This window comes from Dama dama, chromosome 19 (assembly GCF_033118175.1).
Source record: "Dama dama isolate Ldn47 chromosome 19, ASM3311817v1, whole genome shotgun sequence".
Taxonomy (NCBI): Eukaryota; Metazoa; Chordata; class Mammalia; order Artiodactyla; family Cervidae; genus Dama; species Dama dama.
Window position 1 is genome coordinate 87,197,528 of NC_083699.1, and position 25,225 is coordinate 87,222,752.

The 25,225-nt window shown below is 36.1% G+C and overlaps 1 protein-coding gene across 2 annotated transcripts in view; it reads right to left on the minus strand.

Annotated features, from left to right (window-relative positions):
* Window positions 1-566: 566 nt before the first annotated feature.
* Window positions 567-25,225, minus strand: part of LOC133073765 (phosphatidylinositol 4,5-bisphosphate 3-kinase catalytic subunit beta isoform) — a 184,079-nt gene continuing 159,420 nt past the window's right edge. For both annotated transcript variants that reach the window (XM_061167699.1, XM_061167700.1), the window contains 8 exons: window positions 24,595-24,773; window positions 23,678-23,787; window positions 22,617-22,695; window positions 8,478-8,645; window positions 7,181-7,304; window positions 3,593-3,738; window positions 2,423-2,555; window positions 567-2,069 (listed from right to left, as the gene is read on the minus strand). In XM_061167699.1, coding sequence (XP_061023682.1) covers window positions 1,932-2,069; window positions 2,423-2,555; window positions 3,593-3,738; window positions 7,181-7,304; window positions 8,478-8,645; window positions 22,617-22,695; window positions 23,678-23,787; window positions 24,595-24,773 — 1,077 coding nt within the window. In that variant the 3' untranslated portion in view covers window positions 567-1,931. The remainder of the gene's footprint in view (window positions 2,070-2,422; window positions 2,556-3,592; window positions 3,739-7,180; window positions 7,305-8,477; window positions 8,646-22,616; window positions 22,696-23,677; window positions 23,788-24,594; window positions 24,774-25,225) is intronic.

A 25,225-nucleotide genomic window follows, 5' to 3' on the forward strand; every position in this document is an offset into this window, starting at 1 on the left:
GGGAGGCCCTGGCTCGAGTCAGTAATAAATTCCCCTATTGCAAGTTGCATTGCCTCGAGGAGTCTTCTTTCCTGATCGGGGATCTGGATCTGGCAGAACACTATCCTTCTTCAGTCCTATTCCTGGCACTCTTATTGAGTCTAGAACAGTCCCTGTTCATCAAGAACTGAACTGAATGATCAGTCAGTTCAGAGCTCCACCCCCACAATCAGCTGAGTTATTTCTGAGAAACTGTGCTCTGAGCATCTGCCTAGTTGAAGGGAGCTATAGAGTGACTAGCCTGGCCTTGGGTACCAAGTTTAACTGAAAGGACATTTTCCCAGACCTCAGGATCCTTGACAAAGGCATGGGAACTCGGTGAGGACACCCTCAAGTCTCAGGCTTCCGAAGTCCAAGAGGCCTCCCATACTGCCTGATGGGCTGGGAAACAAGGAGAGAAGTCACCGAAGAGACCACAATCCTCAGCTTACTCCTGAGGCTGCTTTGTCTACTGACTTGACCATTTCTGGTGATCCCAGCGTCAAAGTTCAAAGGCCTGTGCTGCCCATAAAGAAGAGGTCCACACATCCCAAGAGCAACCAAAACCAGCTCACCCATTTATTTGACTGAGAACATTAAGGAAGACAACAAAATTCAACAATTTTTAATAAAATTCCTATAGAAAACTCAGTCTCAGGGCAAACATTCAGTTCTCCTTTCCATGTCATTGAGGACTGAGAGCTCCCGATAGTCTTTGGAGAATAAACAGTAGTTTTGCTGGATGTTGCCAGTACTCAGAAAGAGCCTCCATTTACACATTCAAACCAGTAGTTCCTATTGCACATATTAACATTATCTGCAATCTAGCACCCTAAATATATGGTACCTCAACAAATAAATTAAAGAGTTCCATGTGACATGAAACATTTCAATTTGAACTAATATTCTTGAAAAAATCACATTATTACAAGTTTTAATAAATACAGTAAGAACAGCTGGCATTTTACTAAAACACTGAATTTTAGGTCTGGAGTTTATTCCATAAATAGTTTCCTGTTCATCTGCTTTCTGTCTTGGATACATTTGCTCAAGTATTATGCTCTATGAAGTGAACTCTTTCATAGATACCATGTAAAAACTGTATTAATATGTGCCTCATTATAGAAGCAGCTGGAAGAACTGGATCACATATTAACTAAAAAGTAACTTAGGAAAAATCTCTGCTTTTGTAAAACTTTAAAACGAAGGCTGAAGAAAATCAAAATAATATTTTTTTATATAGAACCCCCATTAGAAATTTTATAAATATATATGCAGCATAAATTATATTTGCCTCACCAAGCAGATTTTCAGCAATTCTGGCTGAGATGATGCTATCACGATAGATAAATATCAACAAAAGAATTAATGTTTCCACAGGTTTAAAAGATTTCTCTTGAAAAATAATCATAATTTCAAATTATATTATAATTTGTAGTTTACACAATTTAAAAAGGGAGGAAAGAAAGCTTTCTTTTAAGCCTCATTTGGAAAGTAAGAACAGCTACTAGTCCCCAGGTATGGATAAGTTGGCTGAGTGATAACACTTGGTCACAATATGAAAAGAAGTATTTACATCTTTCCAGAAAAGTACCAAATACTTAAAAAAAAAAAAAAGACAAAAACAAAAAACAATCTCTAGTAGCATTCCTTGGCGTGCAAAGTCAGCAGGAAATGATTATCCATAATGTTGAGTTTTCATGTTGAATCTTGGAAGCATTCAAAAAGCAGGGGGTGTTGTCAGGGATTATTCAGATTAGTTTTCTGTGGGATGCCCCATTCTTAATTTAACTCTCTGTTCTAGGATTTCATTCCCTTTATAACATCTCTGGCAGGGTCATGTTCAATTTAGTGCAAGTGCAAAATGAAAACTAAACGAAACCAACAAACACATTAGGAGCAAAGGCTGATCGTTAAGATCTGTAGTCTTTCCGAACTGTGTGGGCCATCCAATTGACTTTAGTAGTCCAACTTTCCCTGAGTGCCTCATCAAATTTTTGCTTGAATTGCTTGAGCGCTTCTTCTTCACTCTTTCCTAAGGCAAGAGAGTCCTGGCAATGAAAGAGAAAAATGTGATTTTATGTATTCTCCATAGGGCGGTGCAAACCTCAAAGTCTGAAGAAGGCCGGCTCGGCCATACAGTGTACTCCATGTTCTTATTCAAATACCATTTACAGGAGAGAGAAATGAACACCAAGGTATGGTGATAATATGACCTCTGCCAAACGGTTATCGCAGATGAAATGAATTTACAATTACTGCAAGACAACTATTTAGCTTCTTGCTACCACCACTCAAGGGTAAATGATTTTATTCCATTTCCTTTGAACGTCTGGATGAAACAGGTAGATAGAACTGAGCTCTATGTTTACAAGGCCCAAATTACAAAGAAAGAGGTTTATACCTTAAGATACTGTATATCCTTGACTGAGGTGAGCTCAGGAAGCCCTGCAGTCAACATCAGTGCAAAGAGCGTGATGAAGAGATTCCCATGCCGGCGTAAAATCAGATATGCATCCTCACAACATTGGCGGAACCTTCAGTTGATGCAAGCAAATCACAAGAGTATGATATCAGAATGGAAGTAGCATATTTCATGAATGAAAATAAGAGATATAGCTAGACTTTCCATACAAGCTGGAATTTTTACTTTGAAAATTGTCCCAGGACTGAAATTTACATACAATAAATCAAGCTCTCTAACACCACATATATCTTTTCCAGAAACAAAACAAAACAGAAATATATAAAAGGCAACATCACACTAAATCTACACTTCTTTATTCTGTAAGACATAAAAAATTGTAAAAAAGTGGCAATTATACCCCGTAAGGATTTCTAACCATATTTCTAGATTCTAGATTTGTGGTCTGACTCCAGAGACGTAATGTCTTTAATGTCCACCCAAATAATGTATCTTCCCTTCCTTCTCTCTCCTCTTCAAGATGGTCATTCAAGAGGACCACCCAATCCTTTCTCACTAATGTTGCCAAAGAGAAAAATGGATCCAGAGATATATTCTGCAGGAGCCCAGGCAGATGTGGAACTAGAAATCATTTGTTAAGCCTATCATATGAGTCAGTCACATCATATAACATATCTCTCATTATCAAAACACCCCTGAAGCTTAATTATTTTTGTCACCATTGAAAATGAAGAAGCAAAGATGAGATGATAAATAAAGTGTTTGGAAACATCAAACGGCAAAGAACAGATCTGAGATTACAGTCTTTCTGTAAACCCTGACTCTCTTATCATACTTCACACTGAATGACAGCAAAATGCCAGTCCCTTTCAGCATTTCAAATGTCTTAACAGTTTCAGAGAATTTTCCAATGCAGGTAAAAGGCAGTCTTCTATTGGAATAAAACAGTAATTTATCTCAAATTCCTAGCATTATTTTTCATTCTTCTCTAAATCAGAACATGGATCTCACAGGCAAATTCCCCAAAACCTCCTGTTAGCAGGATATTTATCTCCCCAATTAAATATCTCTCAGCTAAGAAATGCTAGCCTAACTGGTCACACGAGAAAATAGTAGATGTGTTTACTTTGACACAAGGACAACACTCACCGGCCAAATTTTTCTGTGTTTCCTGTTTTTCCTTGTTGAATCACATGAATGAAATCATAAGTAAGAATAAAAGGCACTCGCTCCCTTTTAATGCCAAATTTAGACTTGAAATTTCCAAGAATATGTCCAAAGTCAATGTGGAAGAGCTGAAAAACAAATGGGATTTAACTTCCACCCCCGCCTTTTTTTCGGTGGGTTCTGAATAAAAAGGCAAGGTCTCAGCAGTCTTAGATCCTGAAGTACTACATCCAAAGTCAACAGACCCATTCTCCCTTTTCATAGACTCTTGGATCATTTGGGAAAACAGTGCTTCTGATATCCAAAGGTCTTTTATATTTAACAATAACCCTGATATTTAACTGCATATACCCAGCGGGAAAGATGAATCTTAAAAAAGAGAAATACATGCATATCATAAACATGTCTGATTTTAAAAAGTCAAACAGTTTTACACACAAAACCAAACCAAAAGAGAGTACATCCTTGCCCCACCAGTTCCCTCACCACCTTAAGTGCTACTACATCTAGATTGCTTCCATGTTCTAGCTATTGTAAATAGCACTGCAATGAACAATGGGATACATGTGTCTCTTTCAAATATGGTTTCCTCAGTGTATATACCTAGGAGTGCGATTGCTAGGTCATATGGTGGTTTTATTTCTAGTACTTTTAAGTAATCTCCATACCAACTTCCATAGTGGCTGTATCAATTTACATTCCCACCAACAGTGCAAGAATGTTCCCTTTTCTCCACACCCTTTCCAGCATTTATTGTTTGTAGATTTCTGGATGAGGGTCATTCTGACTGGTGTTAGGTGATATCTCAGTATAGTTTTGATTTGCATTTCTCTAATAATGAGCAATGTTGAGCATCTTTTCATGTGTTTGTTAGCCATCTGTATGTCTTCTTTGGAGAAATGTTTCTGTTTAGGTCTTTGTCCCACTTTTTGATTGGGTTGTTTGTTGTCCTGGTATTGAGTTCTTTGAAACTGCTTGTATATTTTGGAAATTAATTGTCATTTCTGTATACAGTTCTTTCGTCTCCTAAGTTTATTCCTAGATATTTAATTCTTTTTGTTGTAATGGTGAATGGGGTTGAATCCCTAATTTCTATTTCGGAATTTTCATTGTTAACATATAGAAATGCAAGTGATTTCTGTGTACTGATTTTGTATCCTGCAGTTTTGCTAAGTTCACTGATTAGCTCACTGATTAGAAATTAGTTAGAAATTAGAAATTAGTTCACTGATTAGAAATTAGTAATTTTCTTATACTATCTTTAGGGTTCTATGTACAGTATCATGTCATCTGCAAACAGTGAGAGCTTTACTTCTTCTTTTCCAATCTGGACTCCTTTTATTTCTTTCTCTTTTCTGATTGCTGTAGCTAGGACTTCCAGAACTATGTTAAATGATAGAGGTGAAAGTAGATACCCTTGTCTCATTCCCGATCATTGGGGGATGCTTTCAGTATTTCACCACTAAGAAAAATGTTTGCTTATCATATATGGCCTTAACTATGTTGAGGGAAGTTCCTTCTATGCCCATTGTTTGAAGAGTTTAAATCATAAATGGGTGCTGAATTTTGTCCAAGGCTTTTTCTGCATCTACTGAGATGATTATATGGTTTTTATCTTTCAATTTGTTAACATGGTGTACCATATTCATTGATTTGCATATGTTGAAGAATCCTTGCATCCCTGGAATAAATCCAACATGATCATGGTGTTTGAGCTTTTTGATGTGTCGCTGAATTCTGTTTGTTAAAATTTTGTTGAGGACTTTTGCATCTGTGTTCATCAGTGATGTTGGCCTGTAGTTTTCTTTTTTTGTTTTGCCTTTGTTTGCTTTTGGTATCAGGGCAATGGTGTCCTTGTGGAATGACTTTGGAAGTGTTCCTTCCCCTGAAATTTTATGAGAGAGTTTTAGAAGGATAGGCATTAGCTTTTCTCTAAATGATTGATAGAATTCTCCTGTGAAGCCATCTGGTCCTGGGCTTTTGCATTTTGGGACATTTTTGATCACAGCTTCAATTTCAGTGCTTGTAACTGGGTTGCTCATAATTTCCATTTCTTCCGGGCTCAGTCACGGAAAATTGAACTTTCTAAGAACCTGTCCATTTCTTCCAGGTTATCTATTTTATTGCCACATAGTTGTTCATAATAATCTCTTATAATTCTTTGTATTTATGCATTGTCTGCCATAACCTCTCCTTTTTCATTTCAATTTTGCTGATTTTATCCTTCTCTTTTTTATTGATAAGTCTGGTTAAGGGTTTCTCAATATTGTTTATCTTCTCAAAGAACCACCTTTTAGTTTTATTAATCTTTACTACTGTTTCTTTCATTTCTATTTCTGCTTGGATCTTTATGATTTCTTTCCTTCTACTAATTTTTGGGTTTTTTTCTTCTTTTTTTCCCCAGTTGTTTTAGGTGTAAAGTTAGATTTGTCTATTCGATGTGTTTCTTGTCTGTTGAGGTAGGATCATATTGCTATAAACTTCCCTCTTAGAACTGCTTTTGCTGCTTTGAGTTTTTGTGGTTTCCTTGTCATTTGTTTCTAAAAATTTTCTTATTTCCCTTTTGATTTCATCAGTAACCTGTCGGTTATCTAGAAATGTGTTGTTTAATCTCCATGTCTTTGTGCTTCTTACAGTTTTTTTCTTGTAATTGATATCTAGTCTCAAAGCATTGTGGTTGGAGAAGATGCTTGACATGATTTCAATTTTCTGAAATTTACTGAGGTTTGATTTGTGACCCTACATATTTCTTATTCTTCAATATCTTACTAGAAGGGAGTCAAGAAAGGAGAAAAACATGTGTTTCAATCTGATTAACCAGAAGTCTGAGAGGATTCTTTTAAGTGTGAACACAAGGTTCATCTCTCAAAGCCAGAACTACTCAGATCTCCAAGGAGGTATACAACTCTGAGTCCCTCTGAGAGTCAGAGTTCACATAGTGACACAGAGATTTTTATTCTGTAATTCCTCTAGTGTCAGGGAATTATGGCTAAACTGAAAAATATCTCAAATTATTTTTATCTGTCTTTGCTTAAAAGACTTATAAATAAAAGTCACTCTGAATATTTAGAAATCTTTTACTTCAAAACTAAGAGTTTCTTTATAATAAATAACCTGGTGTAGTTCCTAAGCTACCCCAAGTTGAGATTACTCACACTCATTTCTCCTTACTCCCACAGATGACTATATTTGATATTCTAAAAGAAAAATAAAGTGGGATTTGTCTCAACTTTTTCTTTTCTTAATCTTTTCTTTCTTTACACCCTACATAATACCTGCTTCTTCTATTCACAGGTACCTGTGTCCCCCAAATACAATTTCTTATATTGAAGGAATAGGTCACTTATAAATAATCTCAATAATTATTAAGCATTTAAATAAATGTTGATTACCTAACTTAAAGCAAACAAACCAATATATGAAGCAGATGGTATACGAAACAAGGGGTGGGAAATAAAAGAAAAGACAAAGACATGACTCAGAATCATAAAGAATCTGAGTTTCATAAGAGATTGTGCTGCACATAATAGCATCACTGAGGTCCTCGGCAGACTCTGGCAAGCTGCTTACCTGGCCAGTTTTTTTGACCATGATGTTATCACTATGTCTGTCACCAATCCCAAGGACATAAGAAGCTACACAGTAGCCGGCACAGGATAGGGTAAACTCCTCAATAGCTCGGTCCAGGTCATCCCTGAATGAGAGGAAAAAAACAGAAGAAAAGATTTTAGTCTCCAAAGGCATGGGATGGAGCCAATCCACATTTGTTTCCTTTCAGAGGAGCAGGGCAGAGAGCAGTCAGTAGGCTGGCTCGGATACCAGATAACTAGAAATCAGCTATTTAAACTGCTGTGTCCTGGGGCTCATGTTTCAGTGGGGATGGGGGTAGGTTCATATGAATAGTAATGAGAGGAGACCATCAGCTTTGCTGGATGATACTGGGCTTTGGAACACTTTTGTAGTTTTGAACAAAGACTAAAATCCATATTTAAGAGTTAAGTATTGATGTTCCAATCATTTAAGTCACTGATGTAAATCAGAAACAACTGATACAGACCCTTTAGGAACAAGGCCCTAAATCAGAATCTGAAAACTAATTCTCATATACAAGCTCTTGGATTTTCCCAATGATAAACATTTAAGTCTGACTTCAAAGTCTGAAGCCAGTAATACTTTTAGTGTTTTCCTCTCATTGAAAATTCTTTAATTTCCTATGTATTAGGGCTTGTCCAACACAATAACCACAAATAAAACCAATTCCTGGGCTTCCCTGGTGGCTCAGGTGGTAAAAGCACCTGCCTGCAATGCGGGAAACCTGGGTTTGATTCCTGGGCTGGGAAGATCCCCTGGAGGAGGGAATGGCAACCCACTCCAGTATTCTTGCCTGGAACATCTCATGAACAGAGGAGCCTGGCAGTTCTCTGGGGTCACAAAGAGTTGGACACAGGTGAGTGACTAAGCACACACAGCACAACACAATTCCTAGTACTGTATTTTTTAGTTTGGAGAGACCACTTGACAAACTCCTTTACTTCTGTACAAATCTACTGAAAATTTACTTAGGTTCATACATTCCCATAACTACAGAAGTTCATGCACTTTAAAAGTTTTATGTTACTTGTTAAATACTTAAACTCTTAGGTTTGTTAAACTACTGCTAGGCTTTGAAATTTGATCTAGATGAAGTAGAATTCAATGCTAATCTTCTGTTAGACTCTAGGAAGGCCTCTTTGTCATTTTGATCTAACCAGAAATAAAGCAATAGATAATATTAATATTTCCGCTAGGACACTGATGAGTCTAGCTGAGAGAATAGTTCTTTGTTTGACAGTTTGTTCAGAAGAATGACAAACAAAAATACACAAACCCAGAATTGTATTCTTTAAGCCAGTTCAGAAGGGCATCTTTGTTGAATGCTGCTGCTGCAGCAACATTGCTACTGTTCAGCTGAATGTCAGCAATTGTTTCAGAGGTGCTCACAACTTCAATGAGGCCAGAGCGGTCTCCTGTTGCTAAGCAGCCATAAGGTAGCATCCTGAAAAGAAGAAAAGGGATATAGAGAGTCACAGGTCTATGCATCCATAAAATGAAAGATTGACAGAGTTATTTTTTTCTTTGAATTTTTAAAAAAAGTTTTATTACTATTGATACCCTTGTCACTATTGTATCAGTCATATAAAGAGATAATAGTTCCACTTTGAGTATAAATATCTTGGCCAACAGAGTACTTTATCGAACTCCAAAGTGCCAGCTAAATGGATAATTACCTGATTATTCTGGTGCAATATTCTACTCATTTATGCAGGTAGACAGAAGCATATTAGAAAAAAGAAAAGTCTTTCATTTTTACCCTAAATTTTGGAGAAGAGAATCACCCTGTACAGAGCATCTAGGTGCCAACCTGCAGGCTAAGCACTTTACACATTACCTTGGTTAACAGCAACCCATCCTTCCACTGTTCCAGCCCACAAACTTCAGGTAATCTATGATTCTTCCTCCCATTCCCAGTATTTAGCTGTCTTGAAAGTGCATAGAGTCTAATAAGTTCTTTGTCTCCACCCTTCCTTAAGCTACCACCCTAGTTCAGGTCACCACCACCCCTATTCAATTACTCAACTTTCCTCACTAGTCTCCCTGTTTCCACACTATAGTCTGTCCTAAAGGCAACAGCAATATATGCTGTATGCTCAGTCGTGTCCAACTCTTTACAACCCCAAGGACTGTAGCCCGCCAGCCTCCTCTGTCAAGGCAAGAATACTGGAGTGGGTTGCTGTTTCCTCCCACAGGGGATCTTCCCGACCCAGGGATTGAACCCACGTTCCTTGCATATCCCTGCATTGGCAGGAGAAATTCTTTACCACTGCGCCTCCATTTAAAATACATTCATAGGACTTCTCTGGCAGTCCAGTGTTTAAGACTCTACCCTGCCAGTGCAGGGGGTGTGGGTTTGATCCCTGGTCGGGGAACCAAGATCCCACATGCCGCACTTTGCTGTCAAAAGATTTTAAAAAACAAACAAGCATTCATGTAGTTCCCCTGACTGCAATGTTCGGCAATGGATTTCCACCTGAGTGTAAGCCAACGTGCTGTTGGAACTCCCAAGACCTTCAGTCTAGTCCTGCTTCCCCTCTCTTAGTATCTCTCCCTTGTTCACCTGTTTTTACTACACTGGCTCCCTTGCTACTCCTCATACATATCAGGTACAACACTCTTTCATTCCTTTATCTGTTTTATTTTCTCTGCCTGGAACATTCTTCCCCAAGACATCTACATGGCTTATTCCTTTATCACTTAGAAATCTTTCCTGAGTTGGCACCGTCTCAGTAAAGAATTCCTGAATCATCTTATAACAATAAACTACCTGCCGTCTCTTTCCTGCTTTATTTCCCTCCATAGCCCTCAACACTCCAAAATCCTGTACATTTTTTTATATGTTTGTTTATGGTCTGTCTCTACCATTTGGATATAAATTTCATCAGACGGGTAATTTGTTCAATGTGTACCTTCAGGATCTGAGAGTGTGTACAAAGCAGGCACTCAATAAGTATTTCTAAATGAATTAAACCAACTTAACAAGAAAATTCCTAAAAGTAAGGTGAATTCCTTACTTATCAATTTTACAAGCAAAATGTAAACTAAATTTGCAAAAAAAGTCATCCATTTAAGCAGAAGATCCAAGACTTAAAATTAGGTCTGAGTGCCTCTAAAACTATCTTTTTAACCTGATCCAGTCTACAGAGTCACTGACTATATAAGAGGTCTCTCAGGCTGCTTCCTGTACAAAATAATTTTAGCTAAATTGATATGTAGCATTTTGCTTAAATATGATCCCTAGTAAAAATAAACATTTTCTCAGGTCTCTTTTAGACATTTCAAGTAGAGTTTCTTTTGTGAATTAGTTAATCAGATATTTGGTCTATTTATTAGAGTTTTAAACATTTTTCTTAGAGATTTATGTGAATTCTTTACATATTAGTATTATCCTCTAATTTCGGTTGTTAACATTTTCTTTGGTTTTCTAAAAACCGTACTATCACTAGAACAAATACAAAATGGAATAAGCTACCTTGTAAATTTCAAATATAAGGCTGGTGTCTAAGGAAAATCCAATGTATAGAATTCACTGGTTCACTATGTACAAGAGCAGCTATACGTCAATCATTGTGTTAGCTGCTGGTGATACAAAAAAGGAGCAAAAAAAAAAAAAGGTCCCTGTTCTCACTGATCAGATAAACCACAAACCTATAATGTGCATGTGACTGTTGGATGAATGAGAAGTGCCACTAGAACATGTCAAGGACTAAAAAAGAGCTCTATGAGGAGGAAGAACACGACAGACAGAGGCAAGTACAAGGTAGAGCATAAAAGCCAGGTGAGGAGAGGAAATGGTCAGTGTTGGAAAGACCAGGTGGAGCTTAATCTGTAATGTAAGGGCTTTACCAAAGAGAAAAAAAATGTGTGTGTGTGTGTGTGTGTGTGTTGGGGGAATGAGTATGTTAGTGTGAGTAATAATCAGAAAAAAGAGGAGAGTTTCATTTAAAAGTTTTTGAATTTCCTTCTAACCAACAATTCAGTGTTATGGCTCTTTAAGCTCTTTCCTAGTTCTAACAAAATATGGTTGGGAGCAAAATTGTGAAACTACATGCTCACAGCCTCATATACAAATAGCCTGCTTTTACATCTGCATTATTGATTGATTTCTCTTTTTTTAAAGTTTACCCTTCACTAGAAAAGGCAGCTATGGAGCATGACAGTTCTTACCAATCCCCCCCATCCTTATCATGACACAGCACATGTGAGGTAAACATGGTCCCGTAAAGTGCACTTTGGCTCACTTTCCGACATCTCTTCCTACCCTACTTGTAGCCAAACTGTACAAAAGTCCAACAACTTCCTCTTCAAAGGCAGACACTGATGAAAGCATTTAGTGTCTTGAGGATAAAATGCTCACAATGGGTAGGAAAAAACATTCTTGTCATAAAGACAGTTTGACAGAAGTCAAACAAACTCTTGGAGCCCTGACTACCTTATGGGGGCCCGCTTTGCACTCAACTTCTCATTAAGACCATGACAACACTTAGTAAAGTTTATCTTCCTTTCTCAGACTCTCTGACCCAAGGCGCAATTTGTTATCTTTCTATTAAAGCAAGAATGGTAAAATGAGATAAATTCTACAGTAGCAGAGATGGCAGCCCCATCACCCCAATCTGAATGGGTATGTAGAAAGTCTTCTCTGGCCTTGACTCTGACACGCTGACCCAAGTCTTGGTGGTACTTTAGCCCATTGCCTCAAAAGGAGGCAATTATAATTCTTTTACCTAAGGCTTGCATAGCTTCCATCTTCTTCCTTCATCTTTCTAACTACAGATACCAGTGTCATTAGAACTGCTGTATAGCTCTCTTAAAAGGGAAGTAAACCCCCATTAGTACAACTCAGATATAAAGTCACAATGAAGACAACTCTCCAAAATTCAGTACCTATTTGATGACTGGTGGTCAGAGTGTTCTAATACTGATGGCTTACAAAAGTTCTAATTTGGCAGCAAAGCTATCAAGAGTATTTTGAGACATCAGAAAAAAATGAAAAATAGGTACTTTAATTCATGCTAATGTAGCACTTTTGCAGGAGCTAAAATAGTGTGATCAAAAGAGTAATGTGTAGAAGGTATCTGAAGATTTGACATTGAACTTAAATGCCTCTAACTTCGCTAGAGGCTCAGTGGTAAAGAATCTGAATGCGAATCCCTCATCTGGGACAATCCCACATACCACGGACCAACTAAGCCCGTGGGCCACAACTATTGAGCCCTTGCTCTAGAGTCTGGGAGCCAAAACTACTTAGCCCATGTGCTGCTACTAAAGTCCATGCACCCTAGAGACCATGGTCCACAAGAAGAGAAGCCACTGGAATGAGAAGCCCATTCTACCACAGCTAGAGAATAGCCACCTTTCATCGCAACTAAAGAAAAGCCAGGGGAAAAAAAAAGAAAACAAAAGCCAGCACAGTATGAAGACCCAGCAGAGCCAAAATTAATTAGTAAATAAAATTATTTTTAAAAAAATAGTGTGTGCTACATGAACCAGTTTAACCTGAACAGCTGGCCAAAAGAAACACAAACACAACACGAACACTGGGGCATGTATATTTATAGAAACAGTTAAAAAAAAAAAAGGTTTGCTGAAAAAAACAGCTATTGGTTTGAAAATAAACTCAAAAGAAATAAAATTCTGCATATTTTTTAAAACATGGGGTCAGAGTGTTAGGTAGTTAGAATACGGAAAAGGAGTCCAAAATGGCGGTGGCTGAACGACGGGGAGGGGAAAAGCCCGCGAAAATGGAGCAGAGGAAGGGCAAAGGGAAGGTCCAAGGACCGGAGTAAGGACTTCCGGTAGAACATCGCTCCTGCCTAAGCCCAATTTGCATAGGACAGGCCCAGGGGGAACAAAAAAACATATAAAAAGAGAATCCAAAGTCTGTCTCTGTCTCTCTCTCTCGACAAAGAACGGAGGAGCATACACTCGCATGACAAGAGTACAAAAAGTCAGCAAAAATCTCACTGAACAGACAAGTTCCTTTTTCTTGTTAGACGCACATTGTTTCCCCTGAGACAGATACCAGGTTTATTTCTAGCACTCCCACAAGTGGCTGCCTCCCTTTGCATGATGTCACAATGAACTTCTTTTGACGCTAACTGTGCTTTACAGTTAAACAGAATGGCCAAAACAAAAAACTAGGAGAAAAGAACTTAGTTGTGGCTTTCAATTAGTCTGATTAAACTAAAGATAGTCTTTAGCTCAGCCTTTTGTAATTAAAAAGACTCATAATATGGCTAGAATCTGTTCTACTTTAGTATAAGAGCCCTGTGCTGCTTTATGTACTGACCATGGAAACAAGTGACAAGTTACCAAGCAAAGCTTGAAAAGTTTTCTCCATTTTTTATGGACAAATCAAGTAAAATCATTTTCATTGGGGTTTACTTTATAAGAATAATTAACAAACGTTTACTGAACTGAACCAGATAGTAAATATTTTAGGTGCTGTAGGTAATTAAATCATTTTGTACCTACAGCATAAAAGCGGTCATAAAAAAAAGAAGGAAAAAGAAAAAAGGTAGGTCAGACCCCTCTGAGTTTGTGCTCCTCAGGAATAATTTCTTACAATCACCCATTCCCCTCTTATCTACATAATTTTTTTTTTTATATTTTTATTTATTGACTGTGATAGTCCCACAAGAATACTGAAATTCATTAAGTTTTTTATTCAGAAACTTGGGTCTTCCCATCTACTTCGCAATCTCTAGCATGAAGCTGCCAGTATTCAGTATCAGAATTTGTTGCAACCTGTGTGCTAAGTCACACACTAAGCACTGTGCTGTGCTTAGTCATTCAGTTGTGTCTGACTCTGCGACCCCATGGACTGTAGCCTGCATGGACTGTAACCCCATGGACTGTAGAATTTTAAAGAACAAATTACTGGTTATTTAAAAAATTTTTGGAAAACCAACATATGAATAGGACTGTACCGATTGCAGTTGCTTCCTGGGAGAGGGGGGAAATCTGTGGCAGACCCAAGGTTTCCACCTGTCTGCCCAGCCCAAGTGACTCCTCAAGGGACAGAGAACCACCAGCAGGGCTCAGTGGAGTGAAGCTTCTTGTGCAACCAGTGGTTACCCTTGGAAACTTTACTAGCACCCTCAGACTTTTATCCTTAGCATTTGAAGTCACCTCATCTAGGTCTTTTGTCTACCAAATACAGTCTCCACCAAAATGCTAACTAGTCATAGGCCTTTACACTGGAAGTGAAGTGAAGTGAAGTGAAGTCGCTCAGTCCTGTCAGACTCTTTGTGACCCCGTGGACTGTAGCTTACCAGGATCCTCGTTCCATGGGATTTTCCAGGCAAGAATACTGGAGTGGGTTGCCATTTCATTCTCCATACATAATATTTCTTATGACTAAGTTATTGACCAAAAATTTGCTACCTATTCAAAACTACCTGTTCTATTTTTACACATATATATTAGAAATTTCTGCTAATTTAAAAGCAAAAATCTTTTAAAATGACAATACTCAAAGGTCCCTTTTAGATGTACTATAATCTTACTTCTGTATTCCAATCACACCTACAAGTCCTATTTATGGAACAAAACCTATGGCAAATTGTTCACTCTACCTCAACAGTATTGGAAAAGTTTACAACAGAAAATTTCAAAGACTAAAGAACTCCTAAAAACAAACAAACAAAACAATGGACAATTACATACTTGGGCCACCAGAATACTTCTATAAACGAAGAGTTACTAGGTAAGTCTTACCATAATTTTTTCTGACTGCCAAATAATAAAACAACTGAAATCAAGTTTAGAGTCTGACAGACTGCAGTTTGGATCTAGCTCCACCACTTACTATTTCTGTAACTTTTGACAAACTGTTTAAAATCCCTTAAACTTTAATTTTCTCATCTGCTGAAAAGGAATTTTCTCATTTGCTTGTAAACTACATGACATTACACATGTGAAGAACCTAATACAATACCTTGTTCAGTCAATAAATATCAACTGTTTTAAGTTTTTAATAAATTAAACCTAAAAAGAAATACAGAAATACTCCTAATCTTGCAGGGATAAAGTCAACCACAAGTGTAACTGTTACTAGCAAGCTTGTTGACAAAGTTGCTGTAGATACTAAAATACATAAAAAATAATAAAGTAAAAAAGCTTTTTAAAAGTTACAATTAATAAAGAAAGAAAAGGAGACTTCCATATTCCAGATATATAGATTATTCATAGTAGTGGCTCAGGAAGTTACTGACTTGGCTGACATTTTAATGTGCACGAGAAAAGAGACATGGCATTGAATCCATGAAAGGCAGGATCTGGACTTGAAATCCTACACAAAGCTGGGGCTATAAAAGGGCTGTCAAACGTATGAAGAGAACTAGAAAACGTCTGCTCACTGATGACAGGATACACCGAGAGTTTGCCTTAGGTCTACCCTGGGCCCGGGGTGGGCAATAAAAAAGGAGAGATTCATGGAAGTGCAAAAAACTCAAACCTTCCCATATCCTTATGACACTCAAATATAATATGAAGTAAGACAGCCTGAAGGCAAAGAATTAACATAAAAACTGGTTGCTCATGCATATAGATCTTAGGCAAAAGCACAAACTAAACCAAAACTCATTTTTGGGAGGAACTTTCACACCCTAGGGGGCAAAGGACCCTCACAGAAAACACAATATTCACCAATAATGAATTCAAAACTAAATATTACTGACTACACAAGGAAATGAGTAAGATTAAGCATATACATGAAAAGGTGATACCCTAAGAGAGAACAGTATGAAAGAGATGCTAAGATGATAAAGACATGAAAAGGAATACAAAGTATAAGAAGAAAAAAGTACAGTATGAACAGGAGAAGAGGTATACAAAAATCAAATCAAATACAACCCCTAAATAAATGGTTATCAAAACAAAAACACTACACTGATACACAAGAGATTAGACAATACTGAAGAGATAATTAATGAACTGGAAAACAGAATAAAAGAAACTACAAAAAAGATAAAAAGGAGAGAAATAGCAAAGATATTAAGAAGACATGTAGGACAGAACAGGAAAAGTCAAAATGTATCTACTAAAGTTTCAAGAGATTATGAAGAAAATGGCAATGTTGAAAAATATGGATTCATTCTGCAGAAACTAAAAGATGTGATTTTCTTAAAAAGATACAGTGAAAACGGCAAGTAAAACTAAATCAAAAGAAATCCAAACACAGACAAATTATAGTAAAACTGTAGAAACAAAAGACAAAGAAAAATTTTTTTCTGCAATGGGAATGAAAAAAAGACAGCTTATTTAGATTGACAGCAGACTTTAGAAAAAGACAACAGAGGCCAGGATACTATGGCATAACATCTTCAAGATTTCTAAGGAAAGTAGCTGTCAATCTGTATTTTCAAATTCTATAGCCAGGTAATATAAGCAAAACCAGGAAGTTAAGGACCTTTGAAAATCCCTTCTTCTATAAGAACAACAAGAACACTGGCAAAAAATTGTCAAGAATCAACTATTTCAGTAATTTGGAAATCTAAAAATGCTTTGCACTGATCTGGGGAGTATTTCTTGAAGAAAATGGCCGAATCTCAGTTGTGTGTTTTACTGTTACTTATTCTAATCCCATCTACTTCCCACTTCTTCAGTAGATATGGCAACAAATCTCCCATAATCACCGTGATTACAGCAATCTGGTAGCCTCTAGAGGGGACAAGAAAGGGGTTGGAGCACCTTCAAAGCCTCATTTCTACATAACTGTCATTCTTTGAACTCTCTTGCAATTTCCAAGAAGATCCTACTAACAATTCTGTTTCTTTGACCTGACTGAGACCTTGCCTACTGTGAACTGCCTTTTAGCTAAGGGTGTTTCTCAAAAATAACCGGGAATAAGGTGTTTAACACTGAGGCTGTCTTAAGGGTAAATAATAGCTGGGACAAACAATAAAGAAAAACTTTGACAAAAAACTTAAAGGAAAAACTGTGGAATGACATGTTCATAAAGGATATGAAAGACTACAACACATCCAAAGGAATCTAGAAGCTGCATGGTTGTATGCATTTCTGGGGTTGTGCAAAGGGATAGAAAAGAATTGAGAAGGCCCTAGCACTCACTTCTTACTAACTTTGAGGCTTACACAAATTAGGGGTCACAGGTCTAAATTACCTGGCTGACTCCTCAAGGTATGTCCCAACATGCACAAAGAAACCGCAGTAAAGACTGGAAGACTTAAGAATTCCAGGCATTTAAGGAAATCTGTGGTTAATCATTAGCTGACCAATAAACTAACCAAGCAGAGAAATCAGTGCCCATGCATGACAAAGAACACAAACTTTACAAAATTAGTTGAGAGGTCATGACATAAACAAACAACAATAACAAAAAAATCCAGAACAAGGGAGAGAACCTGATTTTCAAGGTTCACAAGATTAAAACCCTATATTAAGTATGTTCAAAGAAATAAAAGGAGCCATGTCTAAAGAACAAAACAGAAGTATAAGAATGATGAATTGGATTTTGTTAGTGATCCAGTGGTTAACGATCCACCTGCCAATGCAAAGGACATGGGTTCAATCCCTGGTCTGGGAAGATTCCACATGCCGCAGGCCAACTAAGCCCAGGTACCTTGGCTTCAGAGCCCTACGGAAGGCCGTGTACCCTGAAGCCCATGCTCCACAGCGAGAAACCACCACAGTGAGAAGCCCATGCGTCACAACTGGAGAGGGGCTCACACTCGCCACAACTGGAGAAAGCCCACATGCAGCAACTGAGACTTAGCACAGCCCAAATAATTTAAAAACTTAGGGGGAAATATGACAAATCACCAGAGTCTATATTTAAACAGACAGAATTATTTAAATGAACCAAATACCATGACATTTTTCAAAGGACTAGAATAATCCTAAATTTTATCACATACCTGGATTTCAGAATGTGCTACAATAATCAAAACAACATGAACCAGCACGAAAACAGACACATAAATCAATGATACAGAACAGAGAGTCCAAAAGTAAACTCATTCAATGGATCAACAATGCGTCTAGGACAAGGGAAGCAAAACTATACAACTGAGAAAAAGATAGTCCCGTCAATAAGTGTCATTAGGAAAACTGGATGGCTACATATAAAGAATGAAAACAATATCTTCTAACATCATATACAAAAATAAACTCAAAATGGATTAAAGACCTGAAACCACAGAAATCCTACTAGGGAATATAGGCAGACAATTCCCAATTTCAAAACTTACTACAAATTAATCAAGACTAAGCATAGAAATAAGATATATAGATCAATGAAACAGAATTTAGATTCTAGGAAAATTCCCTCACATTTATAGTCAATTCATGTTTGACATAAGTGCCAAGATAATTCAATGAAGAAAGAACAATCTTTTCAACAATGGTGCTGCGACAAGTAGATACCAACACACACAAAAAAAACAAAACTGGACTCCTACCACGTACCATACAAAAATATTAACTAAAAGTGGATTAATGACCTCCCAGATAAGTGCTAAACTAAAATTTTCAGAAGAAAGCACAGGTGTAAATTTTCATGACACTGGATTAGATAATGGTTTCTCAGACCTGACACCAAAAACATAAGAAGCCAAAGAAAAAAATAGATAAACTGAACTGCATCAAAGTAAATATTCTGTGCATCTAAGGACACTATCATGAAAGTGAACAAACCCACAGAATGGGAGAAAATATTTGCCAATAATGTATTCACTAGGAGTCTAGTATCCAAAATATATAAGGAACTCATAACTCAAAAGACAAATATAGTAACTCAATTCAACAATGAGAACAAAACTTGAATAGGTATTTCTCCAAATAAGATATACAAATGACTGACAAGCACATGAAAATCTGGCCAAAATTATCAGTCATTAGGAAAATGCAAATTAAAATCACAATTAGAAAATTAACAAAATTGCAAGCTAGAAACTCACAAATACCAATTATAAGGGCAGGTTTTAAAATAACTCTGAAGTGACAAACAAGTAAAACTTTAATAAGAATAGAGATCTGGACATAATCAACAAATTTGATATAACAGACCAGTTTATGATCTTACAGTTAATAATTACAGCATCTGAAATATTTTCAATCAATGAATATCACACTCAATGTGATAGTCAGAAAAACTGGGCATATGGTAATGCATAAGTAATCTTAAGAAATATGACACTGATCTTACATAAAACACAAAATCTGACAATAGTCAGGTACAATAAAATTAAGACATCATAGAGACACCAACAACAAAAAGGTTCAATGTAATTTGGGAGTCCAAATAATTTAAACTAGTTCAGGACTTGAAGAAATAAAAATGGAAATAATAAAACATTTAGAAGTAAATTCTATATAGTGTGATGTATTATAAAAAAGCACAAACAAGTACATTTTAAAACTTAGGTGAAAAAATTGATAGGAAAACAGTTAAGGCAGTTAGAAGAAACATATGTATGGTTTCAAAAAACGAAAATTAATGTCCCTCTAGCTCAAATGGTAAGGAATCTGCTTGCGATACGGGAGACCAGGGTTCGATCCCTGGGTCAGGAAGATCCTCTGGAGAAGGGAATGGCAATCCACTCTAGTATTCTTGCCTGGAGAATTCCATGGACAGAGAAGCCTGGCAGGCTGAAGTCCATGAGGTCACAAAGAGTCGGACATGACTGAGCGACTAACACACATACAATGTACTGTTTCAAAAAATCTGAAACAGAATTAACACAAGTAAAAGAAAGGAAACTATAAAGATGAAATCAATGATACAAAAAAAAAAAGAAATCAATGATACAAACAGAAATATAAGAGGCCCATTCTTTAAAAATACTAAGATGCAAACCTCTAAGACTAATCTAGAAAAGACTAATATGGAAAAAATACTGCATACAAAATAATTTTACAAATGTAGAAGGAGAAAAAAAAATAACATAGCAGAAGTTGTAAAATTACAAGAAGATATTAGAAATAGTATGGTAATAAATTAAAAAACAATGAAGAAATAGACAACTTTTAGCCTCAAAAGGGACTCAAGAAGAGTAGTCAAAAAAACCTAAATCCCAAAGAAGTCAACACTAGAACTAAACTTTTGGAGAGACAGAAAAGAAGTCAAGTTTAAAATTCAGAAAACAAAAGACAGCATCTTTAAGATAACTATACAGAGAAGGATTTTTAAAAAATAATACAAAAAGCATAAACCTTAAAGTAACCTAGGTAATTCACAGCAGAGAGAAAACACAATAATTATAAACACTGAAAAATTATTCAACCAAAGAAATGGCAGTTAAAAGTCTAGGAGACACCATGTGATGTCCACTAGATTTGCAAAAAATGTAACAAGTCTGATTGGCAAGGAGGTATTTCTGGGGAGAAACATAACACTGGTATAAACATTCTGGAAGCCACGTGGGCAACAGTGGTAAGGCTGAAGGTGTATGTTCTTTATGACCCAGCAATTCCACTTCTGGCTATATAAACTAAAGAACTCTTCCAAATGTAAGTAAAGAGAAGTGTACAAACTTTAGGTTCAAATGAACACAAATAGCTACTAATAGGGGAATGGATAAATTTTTGCATTTACTCAAAACATTAATATAGAAGTGAAAATAACAAATTAGACCTCTACATGTAAATCTCAAAACATGTAATAAAAGTAAACTGCAAAAAATTACATGTGATACAATAGTTATTTATTGGAAGTTCAAAACATTCAATGGATATATAATATATAGTTAGACACAAACATACATGTATTACAGTTTAGAATGGTAAATCTTGAGTTGTGAGAGAAGAGAAGATCATAAGAATGCATCAATTTTATCTGCATATTTAATTCCTCTTTTAAAAAAGTAAATATGAAAACATGTTAACATCTGTCATTAAACTATTAAATGGCTACACAAATCTGGGCTTAAGAGCACAAAAATATTGTCAATTATCATCTATATTTCATGTTTAAAATATCTCACAGTTTAAAAAAGCGAAGAATTAAGTAAAAGATGAAGTTATTAATAACTAGCGTGGAAATCTTTTTAACTGTATGGCCCTATATCATGAAATATGTTTAATGTTTTTCTCTCCTTAAAAGGAGTACACTGTAGAAAATTAGAGAACCAGGTGTACCAAGGGCAGAGGGGATTGTATCATCTTTAAACCTACGACCCATAAGTAATGTCTATTATACCATTTTAGTTTCTGTAAACATTTTTAAATATGTGTCATTTTTCAGGAAGTTTTTCAAAAGGTTGAAATCATTCTATTAAAATATTTTTTGCATCTCACTTGTTTCACTTGATGTTTGAAGAAAGTACTTTCCCCAAACTGGTAGCAATTCTCTATAAACAATACTTTTAAATACCTGAGATGTTTCATCATATGTGAAAGCTCATTTTTTAAACCATTATACTAATGAACAAACGTTGAAAAGGGTGGCCCACTTTTTTTTTTACTATAAATAAAGCAAGAATGAGTACCTTTGTGCATGAATCTCTTTTCACATTTTTAATTTTAAGTTAAATTATGGAAATATTGGATATAGAGTATAAATAAGTGATACAGAGAGGTTTATATTAATTTACAATGGCACATGGCAATATTTTTGTTTCTGTTACTGCAACAGTGCTCCAGACTGTATTTCATTTAAACAAAATTTCTGGTAAGAAATCAATGGTATCTAATTGTTCTTTCAACATGAACTTCTACCTTAGAACTAATGGTATTTGCATAATTATTAGCTTATTTATTTTATAACTTGAACGGCCTTTTCACATCTTCTCCCTTTTGTTTATTTTTATGGACTCTTTTAATATTTAGAATTATTATCCCCCTGTCCTGTTCATTATGAATATAACACCTGGGGTGAGGCTTGACTTTGGTTTGCTGACACTTGAACCTTGTATTTTTATATAATTAAACATATCAACAGTGTTTGCAATTATCCGCTCTTTATCTTAAAAGATTTATAATAATTTAACTTTAAAAATCCATTATGTTTCCTTTTTCTTTATCACCATAAACCTGTTCTGCTCACTGTTTACCCCTCACAATGGTGGCAAGCAAAAAGTCCTGAAAGTCCACCTAAAGACTTCCCTTTCAGGAAGGTTAGAAGAATCAGGGTTACTAGGCTGAAAAGCAAGAGGTGCAGGCCCTTCTCCAGCTTATCACTCTCGCGAACACAAATGCGTCTTTCCTGAGACCACCTCAAAAACCGCAGATTGGGATGTGACTCTTGCTGTCACAAGTGTAGTTTTACACTTGATGAGGTTTCAGTAAGATAATGTATTGAGGGATTGTTGTAAACTATAAAGAATTATATGGATATAACTATGAACAACAACCAATAATAATATCAGGAAGAAATCAACAAGAAGTTTTTGAAACTTTGTCGTGGAAGGAATACAATATGAGATAAAAAGAAATTCACTAGAAATCTTACCGAAGGTCCAGACCAGCTTCTTTCCAGAGTAAATCCATCAAGCGCAGCATTTGGAGTGTCAACATATCCTGCCGTAAATCTAAGGGGGAAAAGCCCTTATATAAGTGCTTTATACTTGATGCTTAATAACATTAACTTAAGATTAACTAATTCAGCCAGAATTAACTGGCTGGAAAAAAACACTGGAAAATAACTGTTCTGTTAACTTTTTTCCAGAATTTTAAATTTCTTTTAAAAACAGTTGTAAGCACATACAGTTAGGTTCACTTAATTCCATTAAACAGACCCAACACAGAGAAGATATAATGTTCATGGACAGGAAGAACCTGAAGAGCAATGAATTTCACATGATTTGCCTGCAATCACAAAACTAATGAATGGTGACAATCATGAGTACCTTCTGGTTGGTGTGATTACTTCAGAGGCATTTCTTTTATAAAATATGGGTAAAATGTTTTAATTAAAATATAAAACTATGGCAGCACTATCAAAATTGCTATCATTGAGGGTGAAACAGATCACCAGCCCAGGTTGGATGCATGAGACAAGTGCTCGGGGCTGGTGCACAGGGAAGACCCAGAGGGATCGGGTAGAGAGGGAGGTGGGAGGGGGGATCGGGATGGGGAATACATGTAAATCCATGGCTAATTCATGTCAATGTATGACAAAACCCACTGAAATGTTGTGAAGTAATTAGCCTCCAACTAATAAAAATAAATGAAAAAAAAATTGCTATCATTGAAACAAAGCTATGAACATATTGAAAATATTCTCTTATACTTGATAAGCTTTTAATCAAAGGAATACACAGCGTTGTATTTTGAAGGGGAAAGAGAAGGTTTATTAGAACAACGCATGTAAGTAAGCTATACAAATCACTTTCTAAAAGGAGAAAAAAAGGGGGTTTATGATAGGTCAAATTCAACTTAACGACCATTAACAGCTACCGATTGGCTGCCATGTGTTTGTTCTACATTTTGACATCACCTTTCAGAGAAAGCAAACAGACAAAAAATGAAAACTACTAAGGCATTCGGCACTGTAAAGAACTCAATACATACCATCACCATTTTTAAAAATCACTCCAACTGAATCCTCACCAAACACCTTGTTGTTGTACACAAGCCACAAAGGCTTCATTTTGGAATCCATGTATTTACACTTCTCAACACTGAAAGGAAGAAAGGGAAAAATTAGCCCACTTCAATTAAACCATATAGCAAGACTGTAATGTTGCCATGATATAGTAGGCCTGGGAAAACCCCTCACCTGTTCCATTCAGGTCTACAGAAGTCAGAACTAGAACATTTCCTCTTGGCAGAAAAGCAACTGTGACACTAGCCTTGGTCAGCATGCAGTGATGACAAATGAGCTGAACTGAAAATCCAGATTTGCCCTTCTCACCACTATATTTAAAGCTCCTCCTTTTCTTTCCTTTTTCTTCTTTAACTTTTGTTATCATACATGGACAATAACAATCAGAATATAACACTGGATTGTGAGTTCATTCGTGACTTCCTAAAGAAGGATCAACTTTGAATCCTGATATACTGAACATAATTATTACTTTCCCATTGTTACTTTTGCAGGAAAAGTAAATATAAGAAATCATTTTCTAAGTTCATTCAAAAATTTCATTTTGAAGGAAAGTTTAATTAGTAAAAAATCTATGATGGCTGCCAACATTTTGCTTACGTAAGACTTTCAACTCTAAGAAACCAGTAATATAGAAAACGAATTTAATTACATACAACTGATAGGAAATTAATTTCCACTAAGCCCACTGGTAAATTAGCTAGAAGGCAAACATCCTATTAACATGAGAATAACTTTAGAGAACTTTAAGAGTTTCCTTCTTTAATTATATTCCAATTACCAACAGCTGTCTTCACTGCTCCCCTAAACAATCACTCGGAAATCCCTCCTGCAGTGCTATTTAAAGGGAAGTTCACCAAGCACAGTACAGAAGGTCACTTACTAGAGTTCTGAGAGGATAACACATGGGTTCAGAGGTGACTGCAGGTCAGAGAGTGCTTCACGGTAAGCATTCTGTTTTAAACAAGTGTGCATCGCTTCTTTCCCTTTGGCTCTATTTAGCTTCATTGCATTCAGTTTGATTAAACTATTTAAAGTTTTTAGTTTATTGAGAGCTTCAACCTGAAAAATAAGTTTCCACACCATCAAAATTCATTTCTGTTAAAAATAATATCACATGGTACTACTAATCAATAACCATTTCCCTATTAACTCTCCTCCCTGCAACATATAGGCAGCGTAATCAGCTAAAGTAAAATTAGTACTCTGTTTATGACAAATATATTATATACAAGGAAATAAATTTATTGTGAACACTTGTTACTTAAAGTATAATTTTTCAAATGTTCACAAATCCTTTTCTTAAATAAAATCTTATAAATTAGAGAAAAGTAGAGACCTAGATTGCAGGTAAGAAGATAAGTATGAAACTTTACTCAGAACTCTGTAACTGAGTTCAACTAGAATTTGAAACACAATAAATCTGAACCACACTCTAACTCGGCAACTCAACCATACGAAAGGAAAATCTGTATTTTCAAGTATCCGTGGGATTGACATTACTATCTTTGTCA